We start from the raw sequence: 20,338 nt of genomic DNA, 5'->3' as shown, positions 1-20,338 counted from the left end.
GAACTGACTGCTTTTAATAAAAGGGCTGGTGCAGTCCTATTTTCGTTGTAATTATTGGCATGGTTTTAATGGATTATATCAATGTTGAATTGTTTTTAAATGATTTTTTTCTATGTTTCTAGCTGTTCTTATTTTTATCTGTAAGTCGTTTTGAGTCCCTGTCAGGGAAAAGGGCAAGGTATAAATAAAATAATAATAATAATAATAATAATAATAATAATAATAATAATAATAATACAGGTGCTTTAAATGATTTATTTCTATGTTTCTAGCTGTTCTTATTTTTATCTGTAAGTCGTCTTGAGTCCCTGTCAGGGAAAAAGGCAAGGTATAAATAAAAATATAATAACAATAACAATAATAATACTACAGGTGCACATGCACAATAGAAGAACGCTTGCTGATTAATTTGTATGCTTGAGCATTGAACAGTTTGGCTGTCAAAAGTATGCCAGTATAATTCAGAACCATCCCTGGAATAGGGCCAGTGCCATTGCTGTTCACTTCCTTCCTTTTTCAATTCTCTCCATCTTCCCTTCTGGTTTGCACAGCTTGACAGGCGATGAATATACAACCCAATGGGATCACTGGCTGCCAGGGCGCTTTAAATGCGTTGAGGAAAGTTCCCACCCCATCCTTCCTCTGCTGTTGTGCTGGGTCCAAGTGCAACATGCATGGGAAATTCCATCCAGCAAAGGCAGGCTTTGGGACAGGAACACACTTAGGTTAGAATCATAGAATCGGACCATAAAATACCCTCATGCTCAAGTGTTGCGTCTTGAAGGAATTCCTTCAGAACAAGAAGGAGCTCATATTTCTGTCTGATAAGCCTAACTTGAAAGTAATTCAAGAATTTCAAGTTAGGCTTATCAGAAGGAAGTTTGAAGTCCCCCTTTGCCTCTTCCTTGCGTAAACACTGATTTTTGACTGGTGCAGTGAGAGCGCCCTCTTCTGTTTTCCCCTTCCAAATATGGAGCTAGGAAAGCCGTTTTTAACCAGCCCTAGAGCCATGTCATGTAAATCTAACCTTGAAGCCTTTGGAAAGTTGAAACCACACCTGAAGCTGACATTATTTTAAGTTATGTCTGATTTGCAGATTCATTAAGACGTTTGGTGAAACCATGTCCCTTTCATACCCCAGACTTTAATCATTAACACTTCTGACTTTACTCATTTTTTATTTTTTATTTAGCACTTACATGTTAAAAGCTCTGCTTTTCGTTTCAGGTAAAGCGGTTAAAATCTCACCCGTCTATCATTTTATGGAGTGGGAACAATGAAAATGAAGCAGCAATTGCATACAACTGGTTCTCTATTCCAAGCGCAAAGAAGAGCGTTTATGCCGACGATTATGTCACGCTTTATGTAAAGAATATCCGAGAGATTGTTCTTTCTGTAAGTACAGCTTTGCAGAAGGCTATGAAGGGTTGAGCTTTGATAGCAGGCTTTGAAAGTTCTGCTGAATTGCTGGTTTTACTCTTCTTGTTTGCAACCGTGTCTGTAGTCTGCATACATTGCAGGCAAATCTTTATCATTAAAGATGCATCAGGCACAATCTGGAAACATCTGGAAACATCTGTTTTCTCTGTATTTCCATTGATGGGCTCAAATCAGCCCTAACAGCCATTTTATCTTCTGAATTTCACCTGGGTTTGTGATGCCCCTGCAATGTGTATTAACATACTCTATTTTTTTTAAGTGCCTGGTTATTTATTTACAGATAAAAAATACTTGCTTTGGGGAAAATGAGAGTGATAAGTAAGGACCAAGCTTGCCGTGTGTCCACTGGTGTTTGCTGTGCTAAATCCTGCAGTTAATAAAGGGCAGGGATAATGTGCCAGGAAGCCTCAACTGGCCTGTAACTCTGGCTTGTGTACCTGTAACTCTGGCCTGTGTCTTTGACTGCTGAAGGTGCAGGTCTCCCCCATCGCACTTTGCAGCGTTTAGCTCTGTGCATACCAGCTTTGTAAGTTGCAAGCATTCCTGCAAGGTAAATATTAACTACCCTTAATGGGCAGACTGAAATGTAGTGAACTGAGAAGTCTAATCTCTCTCTCTCTCTCTCTCTCTCTCTCTCTCTCTCTCTCTCTCTCTCTCTCATTCTGTTTATGCAGCATTTATAGTCAGCAGATAGTGTATCCACTTAAATACTGCTCTCTGGCTGAAGCCTTCTACTCCCACTATCAAATAAGAAGTGCATATTCGCATATCCTCTTTCCTTACAAACTTCTTTTTTGGGAAAGGGCCGTAGAGCATCTTTTTTGCATTCAGAAGGTCCCAGATTCAATCCCAGGCATCTCTAGATAGGCCTGTCTAAAACCCAGGAGAGTTTTAGAATTTCCCAGTTCAGCATAACTGCCCCAGCACAGAACCGTGTAGGCCCTAGGCAGGAGACTGGCTTTCCAAAGTGAGCACAGTGTATCTGCAGTGGTGAAGTGATCAACATTCAAGTGGAGCATTTCAGGGGCTCCGTGTTAAGACTGGAAATTGCCACATATGGTATGGGAAGCCTGTGGCCACCAGATGTTGGCGATCCAGATGTTGGAGCTCCCTTCACCCCCACCCATTGGCCATGCTGTTGAGGGCTGATGAGTGTGGGTGAATGTGCGCATGTGGAAGCACATTGAGCCATGGGTCTCTCAGTAGGTGGGCAATCTGTAATCCTATTTTATGGATTTTGATTTTTTAAAATGTTTTGTATCAGTTGAAGAACTTATTATTTTCCAAGTTCCTTTAATTCTAAAATATTTTCAGCCTTGAAAACCTTTTAGTTCTTTGTACTATTTGTGCTTTTGTTTTCTATATTGATTTCTTTAATTTAAAAAACAACCATTCCAAGAACATACATGGAACCTGGAGGAAGGGCCTCCAGACTCTCCCTAACAGATGGGAAACAGTTATGTGCCTGCTGCCTGTAAAGACCTTGAACATTTGTCCAAAGAATCAGTTTTGCCTTCAGATGGAAGCTGACTATACAATTTTTTCCCTAAAATGAGCACGTTTTTCCTCATACGAAAATAAATGGACCGCGCACAATGCTTTCCTTAGTATTTGTCTCACAGTCTGAAGGCAATATTTTTCAGAGCAGATTGCTTTCCTTTGAATGCTGAATTTGTTTCTTTGCAGCCGAGCATCTGACTCCAGGAAGCAGATATTCATTTGTGTGATAAGCAGAGCAGAACTCATCCAGCCTAGTGAGAAATGAAGCCATGACTCATTCACCAATTCAGAACTGGCTTTATTTTTATTTTTTTGCTTTTGAAATCATAGATGTTTAGCTAGTTTGAAGAAGAAAGAAATGCTTTATTAGCCCTTAGCTCCATTTATGTTCTTGCGTTGTGTTTTGTTAAACCCAGGAAGACGAGACTCGCCCTTTCATTACCTCCAGCCCTACCAATGGTCTGGAGTCGGCCAAGGAAGGCTGGCTAGCTCATGCTCCTTACGACACTCATTTCGGAGATAATCATTACTACAACTATGTGAGTGACTGCTGGGATTGGACCACCTTCCCCAGAACACGATTTGCCTCGGAGTATGGCTTTCAGTCCTGGCCTTCCTTCAGTGCCCTGGCACAGGTAAGTCTTTTGAACCTTTCCCTCTCTTGCAAACCCTGCGAGCAGAAGAAAAGCCAGTTGATGATTTCCTCCCAATGCAAATGATAGCTCTTGGGACCAGCTTACTTAAAGAAATAATCTTGCTCTCTATGTGCCTATTTAATTGCACTTTTACAAGAACCACATCATGTCTGTTCTGCATTTGTGAGGAGTTGACAACACCTGTGCTTTGGAACTTTACCTAATGGCAGGTTGCCTATTGGCAACAAATTGTTTTAAAGGCTTGCTGAAAACTTCACTTGCTTTGGTGAGTTTGCCCATACATATAATTTAGTTACCTATATTTGTTTTAAAAGTCGTATTGGTTTTGTCTTTGTGTACAGTGATGACGGTTTTATGTATCCTTATTTTTAATTTGTTTGTGGATTTTATTTATAATTTTGTTAGTATACTGTTTAGGGAGCTCCTTGCTCAAGTGGTTTATAAATTTTCTAAATAAATAAAAAGAGGACATGTTTTCCTTGGGACCACTGTAGGCGATAAGAGAGTTACATTCTCTCTCTCTCTGTCTGCTCTGACCCGTCATTTACCACTGTCTCCCTCCCAATAACTTTGCATTATTTTATTTTTTTTAAAAGAATACAATTTGCATTTTAAAGCAACCGCTAAACATCAAGGACCCCTCTAAACTGGTGTTTTATTGTGGGTATATTTTGCAACATGTCCTTGGCACAAAAATAGTGATCAATTTATTTTGCTTTCTTTGTTGTTCTGTGATGCTTCCTCAGTGCTACATTATTGCTGTCTGGAAGGGTTATAGTGCAACAAAAGTGGGATAACACCCCCCAAACAACAACAACAACACAGGACATTTGTGGTATGAAAAGCCAGTGGAAGTTATAAGATGTGCATTAGGCCTGTTTAGGGAAGTTTTTAATGTTTGATGTTTTATTCTGTTTAATATTCTGTTGGGAGCCGCCCAGAGTGGCTGGGGAAACCCAACCAGATGGGCGGGGTACAAATTATTGCTGTTGTTGTTGTTACTACTAGTACTGCTACAACTACTAGCTGTAAGTGAAGCAGTGTGACCTTTTGCATTCACAAATGGTATTGAAAGTAGGATTGTGTAGGATTGCCCCGATACCATCATGGGCACAAATAATCACGAATGTGCAATCAAAAGGATGTTTGGAGTGGGCCTGTGTGCAAAGATTTCCCTAAATGTTGATTCCAGTGGGAGAATGATGCACGTGCTCAGCACTTCTGGCAAGGCCACAGAAGATCCCGCCCTGCAAAAAAGTGTGTAGTCATCTGTTTGCTTGCCCAGGCATAACTGTGTGTGCCGTGTGTGGCCTGAAAGGCAAAAAGATCAAGGTCATAAATGAATTCTGCAAAGCTTTCCTCTCTGGTTGCCTGGAGGTAGTTCTTAGTGAGCACATGGCTGTTGACAAGCCTGAACAAGGCGTAACTTTCTTCAGTCGACATCAACAAGACTTAGAAGAGTTCAAATGCTGGCAGAATGTCCCAGTTTGAAATGAGGTGTGTGGGTTTGTAATTGTGTACAGTGCTTTTTACAAGCCTGCCTGCGAATCACGTTCCTCATGTGTATTAAGGCATTTAAAGCCAGGGTCAATTTGGGGAATTTCCCTTCCTGGAAGGAAAAGTATCATTTAAGTGTGCTAAACAATGGGAGTGCAATTAGTTGACAAAAGAACATGTTTGATCAGAAGGCAAGAATTCCCATTCTTGGCTCTGGGCACAATGCGGAGAACAATGGGAGCACTTTTATTTCACTGAAAGAAACAAGACACAAACCTGTAGCAAAGCACTTAAGAAGTTAAGCACCACTTTTGGGGGGATTGTGTCTCTCGTCACCAGTTACTTCTGCCTTTAGCTTATTTTTATGGTGTTGCCTTGGACAGATGCATAAAGGCCTGCCCAAAATTCTTTTCTACAGGCCTTGGGAAGTTGCACCACCAGCAACTTCCTGCATTTGTTACGTTGCTGTTGTTTTATCCTGATATTCTGCCAAGGAGCTTAAGGCAGTGTACATGATTCTCCCCTCCCGTTTTATCCTCACAAGGATAAAAGGTTTTACCTTATCAGGGTTCAAGGACAATGCAGCCAGGCAAAAGCATTTGGGGCACAGTGGAGCCTGGGGAGATTTCTGGGGGGCAGGCGGAGAGGTATTTGGCCCCTAGTCCTATGATCCCCCACCCATTGTGTAAACACTGCTATTTCCCATGTTCTTTTCTGATCTGCACATGTATACATTTTCTGTATGGAGGTAGTTACAGCTTTAAGATTACAGTCATACCTTGGAAGCCGAACATCTTGGCTCCGAAACAGATCGGCTCACTAACGATCGAAACCCAGAAGTGAGTGTTCCAGGTTTTGAACGATTTTCGGAAGCCAAACATTCGGCATGGCTTCCAATTGGCTGCAGGATGCTCCTGCAGCCAATTGGAAGCTACACTTTGGTTTTCGAATGGTTCCGGGAGTCGAACGGACTCTCAGAACGCATTCTGTTCGAAAACCAAGGTACCACTGTACAAACTTTGCACAAAGCATACTTAGATGAAATATATGCTAGAATATGTGTAAATCATTCATGTATTTGTAGCCAGAGAGTGGTGGAAAATATTGCTCACTGCATACTGTATTGCAATCTGCATAATTTTCTGAGGGACATAATTTCTCAAAAGGATTCTTCAGACAGTTTCCTCCTTGAATATTAGGGAGAAAAATAGTTATCTGCTCAGGGATCAGGGAATAAACGCATCGCACACAAGGTTCCTTTTTTTGCTCTAGCAGCCCAACGGATTACACAGAATGCCATTGTACAAGAGCCAGTGTGGTGTAGTGGTTAAGAGCGGTAGACTCATAATCTGGTGAACCGGGTTCGCGTCTCCGCTCCTCCACATGCAGCTGCTGGGTGACCTTGGGCTAGTCACACTTCTCTGAAGTCTCTCAGCCCCACTCACCTCACAGTGTTTGTTGTGGGGGAGGAAGGGAAAGGAGAATGTTAGCAGCTTTGAGACTCCTTCAGGTAGTGATAAAGCGGGATATCAAATCCAAACTCTTCTTCTTCAAACTCTACAACACGGGGGTCCAGTTTGCTGGGGGGACACCTTATGCTAAAATGTACTTCAGAACTGTTTGAATTTTTGAGATGATTTTTTTTTTAAAAAAAGTAATATATGCGAGTGAGTGACTGCAAATGTGTATAAATCTTATTTTGTTTTTAAACCACAGGTGTCATCTGAGGAGGACTGGTTTTACACGAGCAATTTCTCCTTGCATCGGCAACACCACGCTAATGGCAATGACCAAATGCTTCATCAGACAGGCCTCCATTTTAAGCTGCCGCAGGAAGGAGACCCCCTCAAGAACTTTAAGCAATCTATCTACCTCACTCAGGTGAGTATTTGTCAAATTCTTAAGAGGTTTCCTTTTTGTTAAATAAACCATAATCATGGTTGCATAATGCAACATGTATTGCAGAGAACCTGGTACAAAATTATGATAATTGTGTCAAGTGTTTGAATTACACAGTGGGTGAAATCTTGGGTCCAGTGACATCGTTTTAAATTATCGATGGGCTTCTCCCCACACACCGTACAGAGAAATACACATGTACCGTTGTGTATAAAGTGTCCCACGGCTGTTTGCTTTGTGATTACAGGCTGTGTATATACTGGTTGTCAGGTCTGTGTCTCTCTGTATGGTGAAACATTAACTCAGCCCTGTAGGCACAATGTTAGACTTTTCTATCCAGGGATTATGACGGTGCCCTGAAAACATGGGGTATGAAGTTGTTCTTTGGAAACAGGTCTAGAAACCACTTGTGCTTATCTGCAACAACTGACGACCTCGAAGAGTTCTGGAAAGACTCTGATGGGCAGTTTTCAGTATCTGAAATGGTAGCCACATTAGTCTGCTGCAGCAAAAACAGCCAAAAGCCTTTTGGCACATAACAGGCCAGCATTGCTTGTGTTATGGCATAAATTTCTTTGGGCTAGAGCCCACTATGTCAGATGCAAGGGATGTGAGTCTCAGTTGTCAGATATAAAGGGAGCAAGGGAAGGGGGGAAATGGAATGCAAAAGGATTGTTTGTGGATGCAAAATGACGTTTTACAGCAACATTTGCTGGCGATTACACAGGCACTATAGCATTGTTGTCTAAGGTGATAATAGAATTAGAGACTAAATGTATTCATACATTTTGCCGTGAAAAGTAATTTTGCATACGTTCGAGCTATTGTTGATTTGTCACAGGCTGTAATTTTGCATGCCGCCGCCTTTCGGCTGCAACATTTACATTCCCTGCTCCCATTTATGTTGCATGCATCTCATGAAGTAGGCTGTAATGCGTGAATGTTTATGCCAGGAGAGCATTTGTTAATCCTTTAAGGTGCCACAACACTATTTTGAGGTTTGTTTGTTTTTTAAATGCCCTTTATTAATTTTGCATATACCGTATTTTTCGCCCCATAGGGCGCACTGCCCCATAGGACGCACCTAGTCTTTGGGGGGGGGGGATAAAGAAAAAATATATATTTTCCCCCCAGGTGCGGGGCTGGCGCGGGGGAAGCCCGAACTTCCCCCGACCCCAGCCCCGAGAACAGCCTGCTGTTCGCAGGCTTAGGGAGCCTGGCGGGAAGTCGCACCTGTCTCCCCAGGCTTGCGGAGAGCTGCGCGAAGCCCGGGTGCAATCTTCAGTGCGCCCTAGGCTTCGGAATGCAGGCAGCTCTGCGCAACCCCTGGGACACCTGTGCGACTTCGCGCCAGGCTCCCTAGGGTTGCGCAGAGCTGCGCGAAGCCTGGAACTGCAGGCAGCTCTGCGCAGCCCTCGGGAGTTGCGCAGCCCCCGAGGGTTGCGCAGAGCTTCCTGAAGCCTGGAGAGCGAGAGGGTTCGCTGCGCACCGACCCCTCTCACTCTCCAGGCTTCAGCGAAAGCCTGCATTCGCCCCATAGGATGCACACACATTTCCCCTTCATTTTTAGAGGGGGGAAAAGTGCGTTCTATAGGGCGAAAAATACGGTAGTTTAGAAGATGATAAAACACAATGGGGGGAACTCTTGTGAAGTTTGACTGTATATTTTAGGAATTTTTTAGAGCATTGTTTGAAATACATAACCTACCTGCGAGTATAGGGCGGTATATAAATTCAATAAATAAATACTGCTTACAAATCAAAGTGGAACAGTCCAGAAAGGGTTTTACCATGTGATCTGCTGTTCTCTGCAGTCCAGTCTCGGGGATCTGCATTATTGTCAGTATTTTTTTGCAGTTCTATCATTACACAAGCGCTTAGCAATGATATTTTTTCTTTTTGTTTTGGCCTTCGCTGCCTTAGATTATGCAGGCCCAGTGCATAAAGTCCCAAACGGAGTTCTATCGTCGCAGCCAAAGCGAGATAATCAATGGGGAGGGGCGCACCATGGGGGCACTATATTGGCAACTCAATGATATCTGGCAGGCTCCTTCCTGGGCTTCTCTGGGTAAGTCTTCTTCAGCCAAAGCAAAATTAGGAATTGGGCTGCTTTAATGTGCATGCTTTCTTACTGTCTTTGCAAGCCTATTTTATTTATTTACCATATTTTTCGCTCCATAAGACACACTTTTTTCCTCCTAAAAAGTAAGGGGAAGTGTGTGTGCGTCTTATGGAGCGAATGCAGCCTGCGCAGCTTTCGCTGAAGCCAGCACAGCAAGAGGGAGAGCTGCGCAGCGCCTCTTGTTCTGCTGGCTTCCCAGTGAAGCAGGATGAGGGACGGAAAGGAGCCCTTATGGAACCCCTTCCGTCCCTCATCCTGCTTCGTTGGGAAGCCAGCAGACCAAGAGGCGCTGCGCAGCTCTCACTCTTGCTGTGCTGGCTTCAGCGATAGCTGCGCAGCTTGCTCTGGCTGTTCAGGGAGGTGGGAGAAGGGATGGGGGGTAGCCTGTCAGTCCCTTCTCCCACCTCCTGGAAAAACCAGCAACAGCCGCTCTATCTTTAAAGAACTGCGCCGAGCGAGCGTGTCTGCGGCTCTTGCTGGCTTTTCTTGTTTTCCTCCTCTGAAAACCAGGTGCGTCTTATGGTTGGGTACGTCTTATAGAGTGAAAAATATGGTAGATTTCACCTTTGCTGTGAGGAGCTTAAGGTGGTGAATGTGATTCTCCCCCTCAATTGCATCTTCACACCATCCCTGAGAGGTTGTATAGGCTGAGAGAAAGTCCCTGGCCCAAGGTCACCTAGTGAGCTTCATGGCCGAGTGGGAATTTGGACAAAATAGTTCTGATTGTGCAAGGATTTCCATTTCCGCGACTGAACTTCCCCACCCTCTCCTTGGGCTGCACCATCTCCAGATCTGTCCTGGAGGGGGAAACCCAGAACAGATTTAGGAGGGACACAGGAAGAGGAGAAGGAGGGGAGGTTCTGTTGCACAGCCGGATGTTCTTGTGCTGGCAAGAACTACTTTGTTGGGTACTGCCCAGGGTACCACAAATTAAATTGCAGCATTTTGTCAAATGCCTTAAAGCACCAAGCCTTTTAGCCATTTCAGGCATGTAGTGGTAACCAACATGGTTCCCTCCAGATGTTGTGGACCACAACTCCCCTCGTCGCTGTCTGAGAGGAGTCGGAGTGCAAAACATCAGAGGAGCATCGCACTGGCTACCTTTGGGATAAGGCTTGACATTAAAGACTGGTTCCTACAATGTCAGCAGTTCCCAAGGGTGTGTGTGCATGTGTTTTACCTGGGGTGTGTCCCAGGAAGAGCTAATATAATCTGCATGTCGTTCTGGTAGATAACTTTGATTTGCAGAGGAAAGAAGTTAGGAGATATTAAAAGTAGAGCCTTTAATTATGTTGTAGGATTCACCTTTGCTGCTATACAGCATGTCATGATTTGGTCTGAACAGTCTCTTCCTCTCTGGGCATGTTTCAATCGTTGTTGAAAAATTAAAGAGACATCTGTTTAAATTAGCACTTGACTCTCTCAGAGACTCTTAACAGACTGTCGGGGTTTTGTAGTATGAATAGCAAGATGTATGTTTCTGAGCTCTCGGCTCCCCCAATTCCATCGTAGTGGATTCGGGTGATAACGGTGGTCAGTTCCCACAACCATGTCTTGGCTGAAATATGAATCAGTGGTCAGATATATGGGTATAAAGGGGGCGGGAGCAAATTTTCATTGAATAGGGTTCAAACTACAAGGGAGAAAAAGAAAGATTTAGGTTAATGATGATTTAAAGTGGCACGATGCTGTTTTAAATGTATAGTGTAGATAGGGCCTTAGTCATCCACATGGGACAGCTGTAGCCACAGTGTGAGGTTTCGTCTTTAGGAGAGGAAAGCAAATTGCAACCACTGTTTGCTGAGCCTCAGGTCTTGTGTAATGTCACCTTGACATACCTGATTCAAATCACACATTTTACTTGGACGGGATGACTCAGTTTTAGTCTCATCACATCTAGCACTTACATCATCCAGTGAGCTGAAACCAGCAGCTATTAGAGAGAATAATAGCTTTTGGATGCATGATTATGGTGCAGACCAAGGAAATGATGCCTTTGGGGTTTGCAGTTGATTAATTTAGCACTGGTCCCAGAGAGGAGTGGGCTGCCTACTCTGACTGTTGGTGAGAAAAACTTCAGGGAAAACTTAAAAACTAGGAACCTACTGCTGCCACTCTACTTTATTCTGTGTCTCTATCCCATGTCACCCTTATTATTTGTTGATTAAAGCATTTCTACTATGGTTAAAGCATTTCTACTATATACCCTTCAGAAGAAAAAGGCTGCCAGAGCAGTGTACAAAAATAACAAGACAGTCCCTGCCTTCAGGCTGATAAATTTTAAAGGACACAACACAAAAGGAAAAGGAACTGGGAGGGAGAAGGAAAATCAAGGCTGCATTTCTAGTTACAAAGTTTATCTGGTAGCAATTAATGAAGCTGGATGTAAGCACAACAGACGGTCTGCTATTTCCTCTGCATCTGGCGGTTTCAGCCACCTCGTTCTCTGCAGTGCAGTTGCTTGAAATACAGGACATTAATTTATTTATTTATTTATTTATTGCTTCACCGCTGGAGCTAATTCTTTCCCCTTATTAATATTTGTGTTTGTATCAAAGCAGCCCATACACTCATTCCTGTTCACATGTTAAAAACCTTCTACTGTCTCTATTGCTGCTGTTCAAAATGGAAGCCATATCAGGCAGGCGTTTGCAGAAAGGTACCAGGTTCTCTTACAGGAATTCCAGTGGCCCCATCACCTGCTTTTCAGATAAATTGTCACATTTGTTGAGTGCATATACATATCTGTGTATGCCCTATATAGCATGCATCATCACATTCACTGTGGTCGCCCTGCAACAACCCCACTGGATGTAGGGAATGGATTGCCTAATGGTGAGAGGGGTTTAGCAGTTCTGGGGGAGCTGGTACCGCTCGTTCCTGTAAGAGAACCTGGTACCTTTCTGCAAACGCCTGCCTGATATGGCTTCCATTTTGAACAGCAGCAATAGAGACAGTAGAAGGTTTTTAACATGTGAACAGGAATGAGTGTATGGGCTGCTTTGATACAAGCACAAATATTAATAAGGGGAAAGAATTAGCTCCAGTGGTGAAGCAATAAATAAATATATGTGATACCCACTCATTCCCCTCAAGTCATTTATGAACCAGCCTTCCTCCGACTTGAGAAAATAAAAAAGGCCTTTTAATCTGAATGGTTGCATAGTAAGGTAAGCTGCAGGTCATTTCAGCGTATGGTTAATATATTTTCTCCTTTGGAACCTTCTCAGAATATGGTGGCAAGTGGAAGATGCTCCATTATTTTGCCCAGCGCTTTTTCGCTCCTTTATTGCCTGTGGCATACGAAGATAAAGATGCTCTCTACATATATGGAATCTCAGATCTTCACGCAGATTATGAGCTGACACTCAGAGTAAGTTCCACTTTGCCCATTCTCTGAAGCTGGGTCTGGAAAGAATTTGGAGGCTGGGCGGGGTGGGCTTTCCCCCAACTCTTCCATTCAACCCAAAGCAAAATCTTAAGGAGTCTAGCTCTAAATAATAACCAAAGCAAAATCTTAAGGAGTCTAGCTCTAAATAACTCCCAGCTACGAAATAATGCTGCATTTTGAGTTTTTAAGTGAGGTGTAAATATTTGAATTTTGCAAGCTAATGTTGTAGGATTATTGCCTGAATAAAGGCATCCTCCTGCCAAAGTTAAGCTCTTTTGAAGGCTATGAATTTTAATAAGAGAAATGTAAACATGTGCTCACTCAAGGTTGAGTTGTTTTGAGTTTTATTAATGGCAAGGAAGTATTCATAATCTGCCTTTATTGTCTTGAACTCTTAACCTGCCCTGCAGGTCAGTCTGCATGATTGGGCTTTGACAGAGCCAGTGTGTACCTTGGCTAAAGAGGGTGTGCTCATCAAGGGAGGAGCAGCTGTCCCCATCTACAAGGAGCCCATCAGTGACCTTCTGAAACAATGTGGAAATTGTACCAGGCAAAGCTGTGTTGTCACCTTTTCCCTTGAAGGTGAAGAGGAGCTCTCCAGCCCAAGCAATTACCACTTCCTGTCCTCCTTGAAGGATGCAGTGGGATTAAAGAATCCACAACTTCTTGTAAGCAACAAAATTATTTTGTTCAAGTAATAACGTTCGTTCCTTGGCACACAAGTAGCAGTTCATATAACCACAGAGGGTATAGAATAACTGCGGTGAGATGTCTTGGCCCTGAGAAGCTGTGTATGAAGTCAGGATACTGAACTCTGTGCATAGTACCAAAGGATCTGTGATTTCACCCTTATGGAAGCATATGTGCCGAACCTTACAAAAGGCCTTGGATGCCATATGTAAAACTGCCTAATTCCCATCATTTATAGATGTCATGGAATTGAACTTTTATTGCCGTTTCTTGGTGATTTCGCCTTAAAATGGAGCAATTACGTTGGGGCATAGAAAGTGCCTCATGTCTAAATAAAATGGCATTCCTGCCATTTTGGACCTGATGGCAGGTCCTGCCAAGGCTCCATGTCTTCAGCATGTCTGCAAAATCAGGCTGAGCCAGCGCAAATAGGAACTGTGAACAAGAAGAGCAGGCAGTCCTTCTGCCTTATGGATTTATGAGGCAGTGTTTCCTGAGACCTTTTGACATGACATAAGAAGTAATGGTGGGCACACTCGTGTGTCATCTTGGCAAACCAAGACTTAACTGGTGCAGTTCTGGGGAAGAGTAATTTTCTTCATCTCCTGGAATTGCTGAAGAGGAAACCATAGTACAGTGGTAACCAATGTAGGGTCCCTCCAGGTGTTTGGGGACTACAACTCCCATTAACCCTGACCATTGTTCATACCGGCTGGGACTGATGGGAGTTGTACATCTGGAGTTACACTAGCAATCCTTGCCTTAGTATTAAACTGGTATAAAAATAATGTTTATAAATCAGGTTTCAAGTAACAAGCGGCTCCATATGCCATTATTTCCTTTTCTGCAGACAAGCTTGTTGTGAGGAGGAATAAATTATTAAAGCACATTGTTTATAATAGGGAATTTCTACTAGGCACACTGCACAGATAATAATCCTTTGCCCCCTCCCCTTCAGGCTTCTGTTTCCCAAGAAGGAGATCAGTTTCAGATTATCCTGGAAGCCACAGCCATCGCTCCTTTTGTTTGGTTGGATGCTGGAAACATCCCAGGAAGATTCAGTGACAATGGTTTCCTTCTTACTGAGAAACGGAGAGTCATACTGTTCTACCCTTGGGAAACCACTAGCGCCAAAGATCTGGAGAAGTCACTCAGCTTAACATCATTGACAGACATTTCCTGAGGAAAGGCCTGAAGGAGGGAAAGGAAGCTGGATGGAAATGGGAGTGAAACGCCGCAGCAAGAGAGGCACAAACTAGGACCACTAAACATCATTCTTGTGCCAGCATCTTCCACACTTGGGACCCTTTTGTTCAGCGGACTGGAGCCCAGAGCAAATCAGCACAGCTACAGAACAAGGTGACCATGTATGCTAAGAGAGCTTAATGAAAACAGTGAAATGAAGTGCATAGAATGATTCTTTAGTGCCCTCGTTTACTTTCCTCTGTATTCTGGTAACAGGGCTTTTTATTCAAGATTGAAGGATGTGCTGCACCAGTATTAGACTAAGGAGCCAAACTGATGCACGTCTCAGATTATAGGGAAGATGGGTGGTAGTGGAAGTCTTAGTTATTGGGGCTAGTCAATGTGGGACTTCCCTAAGGGTCTCACTCCCCAGATAGTTAGAGCAGTGTCCCCAAGGCATGCTTAAAGTTGCAAGGTGGAGAGCCTGCACACAGATCTCTCTTAAAGGTGCTAGGTGCACAAGTCTAGGAACCACTTGCAAAGTAGGCCTGATATGTGTGCTGCTAAAGATGGCAGGAAAAAAGATAATAGGAGTGGCTGCAGGCATAAACAAGAGTATTTTTTCCTTTACCACTGCATATTATCAGTCAGCAGCTACTCATTGGAAGGAGGTCTTTAAAATTACTGGCTGTTATTTTTTTGGTTGGCTTGAACTGTGGCACTTCTCAGCTTAGGATTCCTTCTTTCACTGGTCCACACTGTGTTCAGAGGGCTGGTGGTTGTTTTTGCTGCAACAGAGTGACAGCTAAGTATTGTGTCGTCTTAAAAAGACCTAACAGTTGGTTCTCTTTATCATCTGTGGCTGTGAAGGGTGGTCATTTTTATACATTTAAGCTCTGAATCTTGTCACAGGCTGTACCATTGCCAATCAACTTTAACAGTCGTACCTTGGTTGATGAACGGAATCTATTCCGGAAGTCCGTCCGACGTTTGAAAACCAAGGAGCGGCTTCCGATTGGCTGCAGGAGCTTCCTACACTCAATTGGAAGCCACGTCGGATGTTCAGGTTCCAAAGAACATTCGCAAACCAGAACACTCACTTCTGGGTTTGCAGTGTTCGGGAGCCAAAACGTTTGAGTCGCAAGGCGTTCATCAACTAAGGTACAACTGTACATCCCCCTTCAAACCCACATAATGGTTGACTGAGGATCACACACTATTCTTTCGATAAAGTGGGCCCTAGTCCATGAATGCTTATGTCATAATGTCAATGTTAAAGTTGCCACAAGGACCTGTTGATCTTGGTTCACCTGTCTTGCCGACTTCCAGTAGGTTTTTTCAGCACCCTTGTCTGTTTACTTAAGTGTCCAGCTCACAGCTATCTGACACACAAGTGGAAAAAGGTGCGAATAGTTTCTTCCTTCAAGAGAGTTTAAGGGGGGGTTTCTATGGACACATACAGTGGCCTTCTGTGTTCTCACCTTCTTTACCTCTTAAGGAGTTTAGGAGTTAAGCTGCCCTTGAGAGAAGTTACTGAAAATTTTTAGCAGGACTTTAGGCCTTTCTCAGGCGATCTCATAATGGAAAAATGCCTCACCCAAATCAGAATTCACCTTCTGATTTACGTTGAGTGCTTTGTCATCAAGCTAATGGGAGCAGTTTGCCTCCAGGACCTTAGCTGCTTTCCATGTGTGCTTCAGCACAAAAATACAGAAAATGTGAATTCTGTCTTTTATTATAAAAGTAAAATAAAAAAACCAAGCATTTAAAAAGCACATTATTTTCCTTGAGTAATTTCATCTAAACAAGAATATTTACAGCAGAAAGCTGGTAAAACAGGATGGGGGAAACAGTCTGAAGCTTGGATGATTTTTATAGACACCAGATGAAAATTTAAATATACTTACTGAAATATACATTATATTCTTTTGACTTAAGTATCTATCCTGATCACTGCTTACAACCTTGTACCACGCTCCACAGCCAATGTCTCTCTTGTAACTTTTACCATACATCATGTTGGTAGTCCATTTCTTCTATAGGTGGAGATCTTAGGAAGAAAGAAGGCCACTCCATCTTCATGCTGCTGGTCCTGAGCTTCCCACTTTACTGGGACCTGATTCCCATTTCTTGAACACTCCTGTCGATGTACATTTTAAAGAGCTTTTTCTTCCAGTGCACTTTGAATTGTTAGCGACTTCCTCCCTCTTCAGGAAACTTTACAAAACCATTCCACACCTCTAAGTGGCTTCAATTTTGCCTTGTGGCAAGTTGTCCTGGCCGTAGCCTGTGGTCAGTTTCTTAAGTGTTACTGGTGACTTGCTGGTGAAAGACTCTGAATATGTGAAGCTGAGTTTGCGGAGGGAAATCTCTACACCGCTGTCACAAATACTTTCAGCATCCTGGAATTTGAGATCACCTGGCAGAGGGGGAAAGGAACATGTTGCATAATTCATGGGGTTTTAAGAAAATGCTAATACAATGCAATATATCCAGTTCAGGAAATAAATCAAAAGAGCAATGCAAAGGTCTCTTTGCTCCCCAGACAATAGTGAAAATAAAACAAAAATTACTAGCAGCTGCAGAAGGAGTCCAGGGCAGGAGCCTTACGAATATTAGTGTTTCCAGGCAACATGTTTTGCACACTCAAGGTCTCTGGCTGAATCTTTGGCACTTCCAATTAAAAGAGCTTTGTTGGCAAAGCTAGGAAGGATTTGTGCCTAAGAACATGGACAATCCAGAAAATGCTGGGATAGATGGCCAAGCAGTATTATATGATAAGGCAGCTTCACATGTCCTGAAGCCTTGGCTTGTCCTTTTGCCAAGCCCTTGTGCTAAGCTTGTTTTTCCTACCATGTTACTAAATGCCAAGGCTGCACCAGCTGCTAGAACATTGGGAAGGTGACCTGTGTTTTCTAAGGTTCCAGCACTATTTTAAAAAATCATCTTGGAATTACTGAGATCTGGCAAAGAAACCGTCACCTAGATAAGTATGGGTACAAATTTACTGAACTGCTCCCTTAAGAATTGTAACTATTGATTGCTCTGTTGCTTCCCTTAAATGCACTACTGCCAGGCCAAACAATTAAAAAACACACCAATGAATGTGTTTCCAGATAATGAGAGAACAAAGTAACAGTGAAATCCTCAGCAAGTTGGTTCAGAAGCAAGTTGATTTCAATAGGACTTTCTTGCTAGTAATTGTGTTAAGGATTGCATTTCAAATGCATGTTGGTTTTTTACTCTTTTCTTAGTAAACTAGTCGGGTGTTTTAAGCAAAGCTATTATTTTACTATTACATCTTTTCCTCCCTGTTGCTCAGAGCATCACATATGGGTGTATTGACTGTCCTATCAAGGCACTAACCAAGGTATGGGGAGCTTTTGGCCCTCCAGATGTTGGCGAATGACAGCTCCAATCAGCCCCAGCAAGCATGGCCAATGGCCAAGGATGGTGGAAGCTATAGTTCAGCAAAACCTGGAGTGGGAAAGGTTCCCCATATCATCACTAACCCAACAAACCTGCTTAACTTCAACAAGGTGTGCACCCTCAGTCTTAATTCATGGCACTTCCCTTCCAAAACCTTTAAATGCAGAGGACTAAAATATAGATCAACCCATTCCTCATCCATGTCAGTTCTGCATGTTTTCATTCCTAACTGTCTTCTGCATCCCATTAATATTTAAATACATAGGTTATTACAAAATATCTATTCAAATATGTATTTGATCTCCATGTATACAATTCAAAATGTGTTTTATTCCAAACCAACAGTTTTTAAAACACATTTTGGTAGGTTTCTTTAAATTTTGCAATACAGTTGTGGGCTCAGAGTAGTGTGAAACATAAAGGAATAAATATAGGTTCTGATCGACAACGTTAGTCTGGAAGTGTGCATCAAGTAAGTTTGCACTGAAATTTATGGGAATTGGTCAAGGACAACTAGTCTGAATACTCTTTGAGACGCATCAACTCAAGAGCTGAGTAGTGCTGCAGCTGAATGGATATTTGTGTCAGGAACTTCACAGCAGTGTTTTAGGCTAAGAAGAACCCTACAAGTGTTAGGGAATTCCTAACCTCACCCAGTAGGCTCAGCAGCTGCGAAAGGATTTGAATCTAGGTTTGTCACATGCAAATCAAACCATCTAGACACCTCATTGTTCTGTCCTTATTACCATCTCTGCCACAGGGGTGGGGTGGGGTGGAGCTGCAAAATGTTTGTTTTATTGCAGGAGCATTGATTGGCATAGAGCAGTTTACCTGTTTGTGCTATCATGGGAGAGGAAGGCGATTCGCATAATGGAGCTCTTGCATCCTTTGCCTGCTCTTTGCTGGACTGGCTCGATGAGATGGATAATGAGTTCTGAATTATTTCTGCAGCCTCTGTACAATCCATTTCTATCAAGGCATCAACCAGCTCCCTTACAGTGCCACCAGAAACCTGCATAGATATTAAAATAAAGGTAAACAAACTGAGGCAGGCTTTCCACCCAATTAAAAGAGGATCATTAGCTTTCTGTGCAAGTGCAGATCTACAAAAAAACTTCACGGTAGGTAACTTGACAGTTGGCTTTGGTTTTCCTTCAAAGAACAGAAATATCAACACTTATTGACTGAAGGTGAGTATATTATTAATTATTATTATTATTATTATTATTATTATTATTATTATTATTATTATTAGGCAGGTGGTAATAATAAGGTCCTGGGGTAGGTTACAACAATGTAAAAAGATATTAAAATCAGTTAAAATAATTCACCATCAAAAGAATAGGGTGGGTCCTAAAATAGATATATTTCAGGTGTCAAAGTCAAGGTGCATCATTAGCATGTGACAAAACTACAATGATGGTGCCAGTAACATTCCACAGCCTAGCTCTAGGAGCTGCCACCCCACAGATTCTGAGGGTGCTGGAACTAACATGGGGCTTTTTTCTGCCAGTCTGACCAAGGGAGCCTGTAGTAAACTCTTTAACGTGAACCACTTCAATTGGGCCCAGAAACAAACATGAGATATCCCTAGAATTCTTATAAACATGCAGCCACGTGGCAGAATAAAATATGTAATAGTTGGAGAGCATTGTTTAATTTACAGATGAAAAACCTATATGATTGCTTCTTGCCATGTGCATGGCACGACTACACAAACTTTTTCTGAGATTAACACTGAGGGAATATCTCACCTTACAGCGAGTTTCTAAATATTGCAGCAGCCTAAAAAGGGGTTGGATCCTTCATACATCCTCCCGTAAAGGGGTATTCTTAACATCATATGGTTGGAAATGATCAACAGGGCCTAAAGGTCCCAAATTCCCCAGCCCTAGCCCAATATGCACACCGATAAATGCACAGAACTTGTGCATTTGCAGGCCTCTTGTTAAGTTCACTGGAATGACTAACTCGCCATGTGCAAATGATAGGCTGTTTCCTGTTCTATAATCAATAGAAACATCATCATAGGCACAGGCACCCTCAGGGTCGTTGTGACAAGGAATTATTGAGGGATCTTACTAGGCAGGTGCTTATAGACATTAAAGACTGGATGCAAGGCTAAATGGGCCTTTGGGCTGGCCCATTAGGCACGTTATTCGAGTTACCTCATAATTATCAAGCAGGGTTTTTGACGGAGTGGGGCTCAACCGGAAGGCATTGTTAAGTATCCCTAGGCCAAGCTTCTGCGCCAGCATGGACCAGTTTTTGTTCAGATCAGGCACTTCAAGTAACTTGTAAAGCTGTAACTTGACATCCTCCTTCAGCTCTTTCATGTTTCCTGGAAGAAGGTGAAAAACAAAACCGAACGTGAATTTACTGAACGTGAAGCTATACTTCAAGGGACGCAGGTGGCACTGTGGGTTAAACCACAGAGCCTAGGACTTGCCGATCTGAAGGTTGGCGGTTCAAATCCCCGTGACGGGGTGAGCTCCCATTGCTCGGTCCCTGCTCCTGCCCACCTAGCAG

General features: G+C 42.8%; 2 protein-coding genes across 2 annotated transcripts in view; one reads left to right on the top strand and one right to left on the bottom strand.

Annotated features, from left to right (window-relative positions):
• The window catches only part of MANBA (mannosidase beta), a 69,231-nt gene extending 53,076 nt beyond the window's left edge, over positions 1-16,155 (top strand). The window contains exons 12-18 of the mRNA XM_083459210.1: positions 1,228-1,395; positions 3,357-3,575; positions 6,810-6,974; positions 8,916-9,060; positions 12,345-12,487; positions 12,916-13,173; positions 14,154-16,155. Of these exons, the coding sequence (XP_083315336.1) occupies positions 1,228-1,395; positions 3,357-3,575; positions 6,810-6,974; positions 8,916-9,060; positions 12,345-12,487; positions 12,916-13,173; positions 14,154-14,378 (1,323 nt within the window). The 3' untranslated portion in view covers positions 14,379-16,155. The remainder of the gene's footprint in view (positions 1-1,227; positions 1,396-3,356; positions 3,576-6,809; positions 6,975-8,915; positions 9,061-12,344; positions 12,488-12,915; positions 13,174-14,153) is intronic.
• NFKB1 (nuclear factor kappa B subunit 1) overlaps positions 16,100-20,338 on the bottom strand; it is a 70,032-nt gene continuing 65,793 nt past the window's right edge. The window contains exons 22-24 of the mRNA XM_083459205.1: positions 19,978-20,150; positions 18,641-18,821; positions 16,100-16,799 (exon numbers count right to left, since the gene is read on the bottom strand). Of these exons, the coding sequence (XP_083315331.1) occupies positions 16,621-16,799; positions 18,641-18,821; positions 19,978-20,150 (533 nt within the window). The 3' untranslated portion in view covers positions 16,100-16,620. The remainder of the gene's footprint in view (positions 16,800-18,640; positions 18,822-19,977; positions 20,151-20,338) is intronic.

Source organism: Podarcis liolepis, assembly GCF_965112155.1.
Source record: "Podarcis liolepis genome assembly, chromosome: 9".
Classification (NCBI taxonomy): Eukaryota; Metazoa; Chordata; class Lepidosauria; order Squamata; family Lacertidae; genus Podarcis; species Podarcis liolepis.
This window is presented reverse-complemented; position numbering and strand designations above follow the sequence as displayed.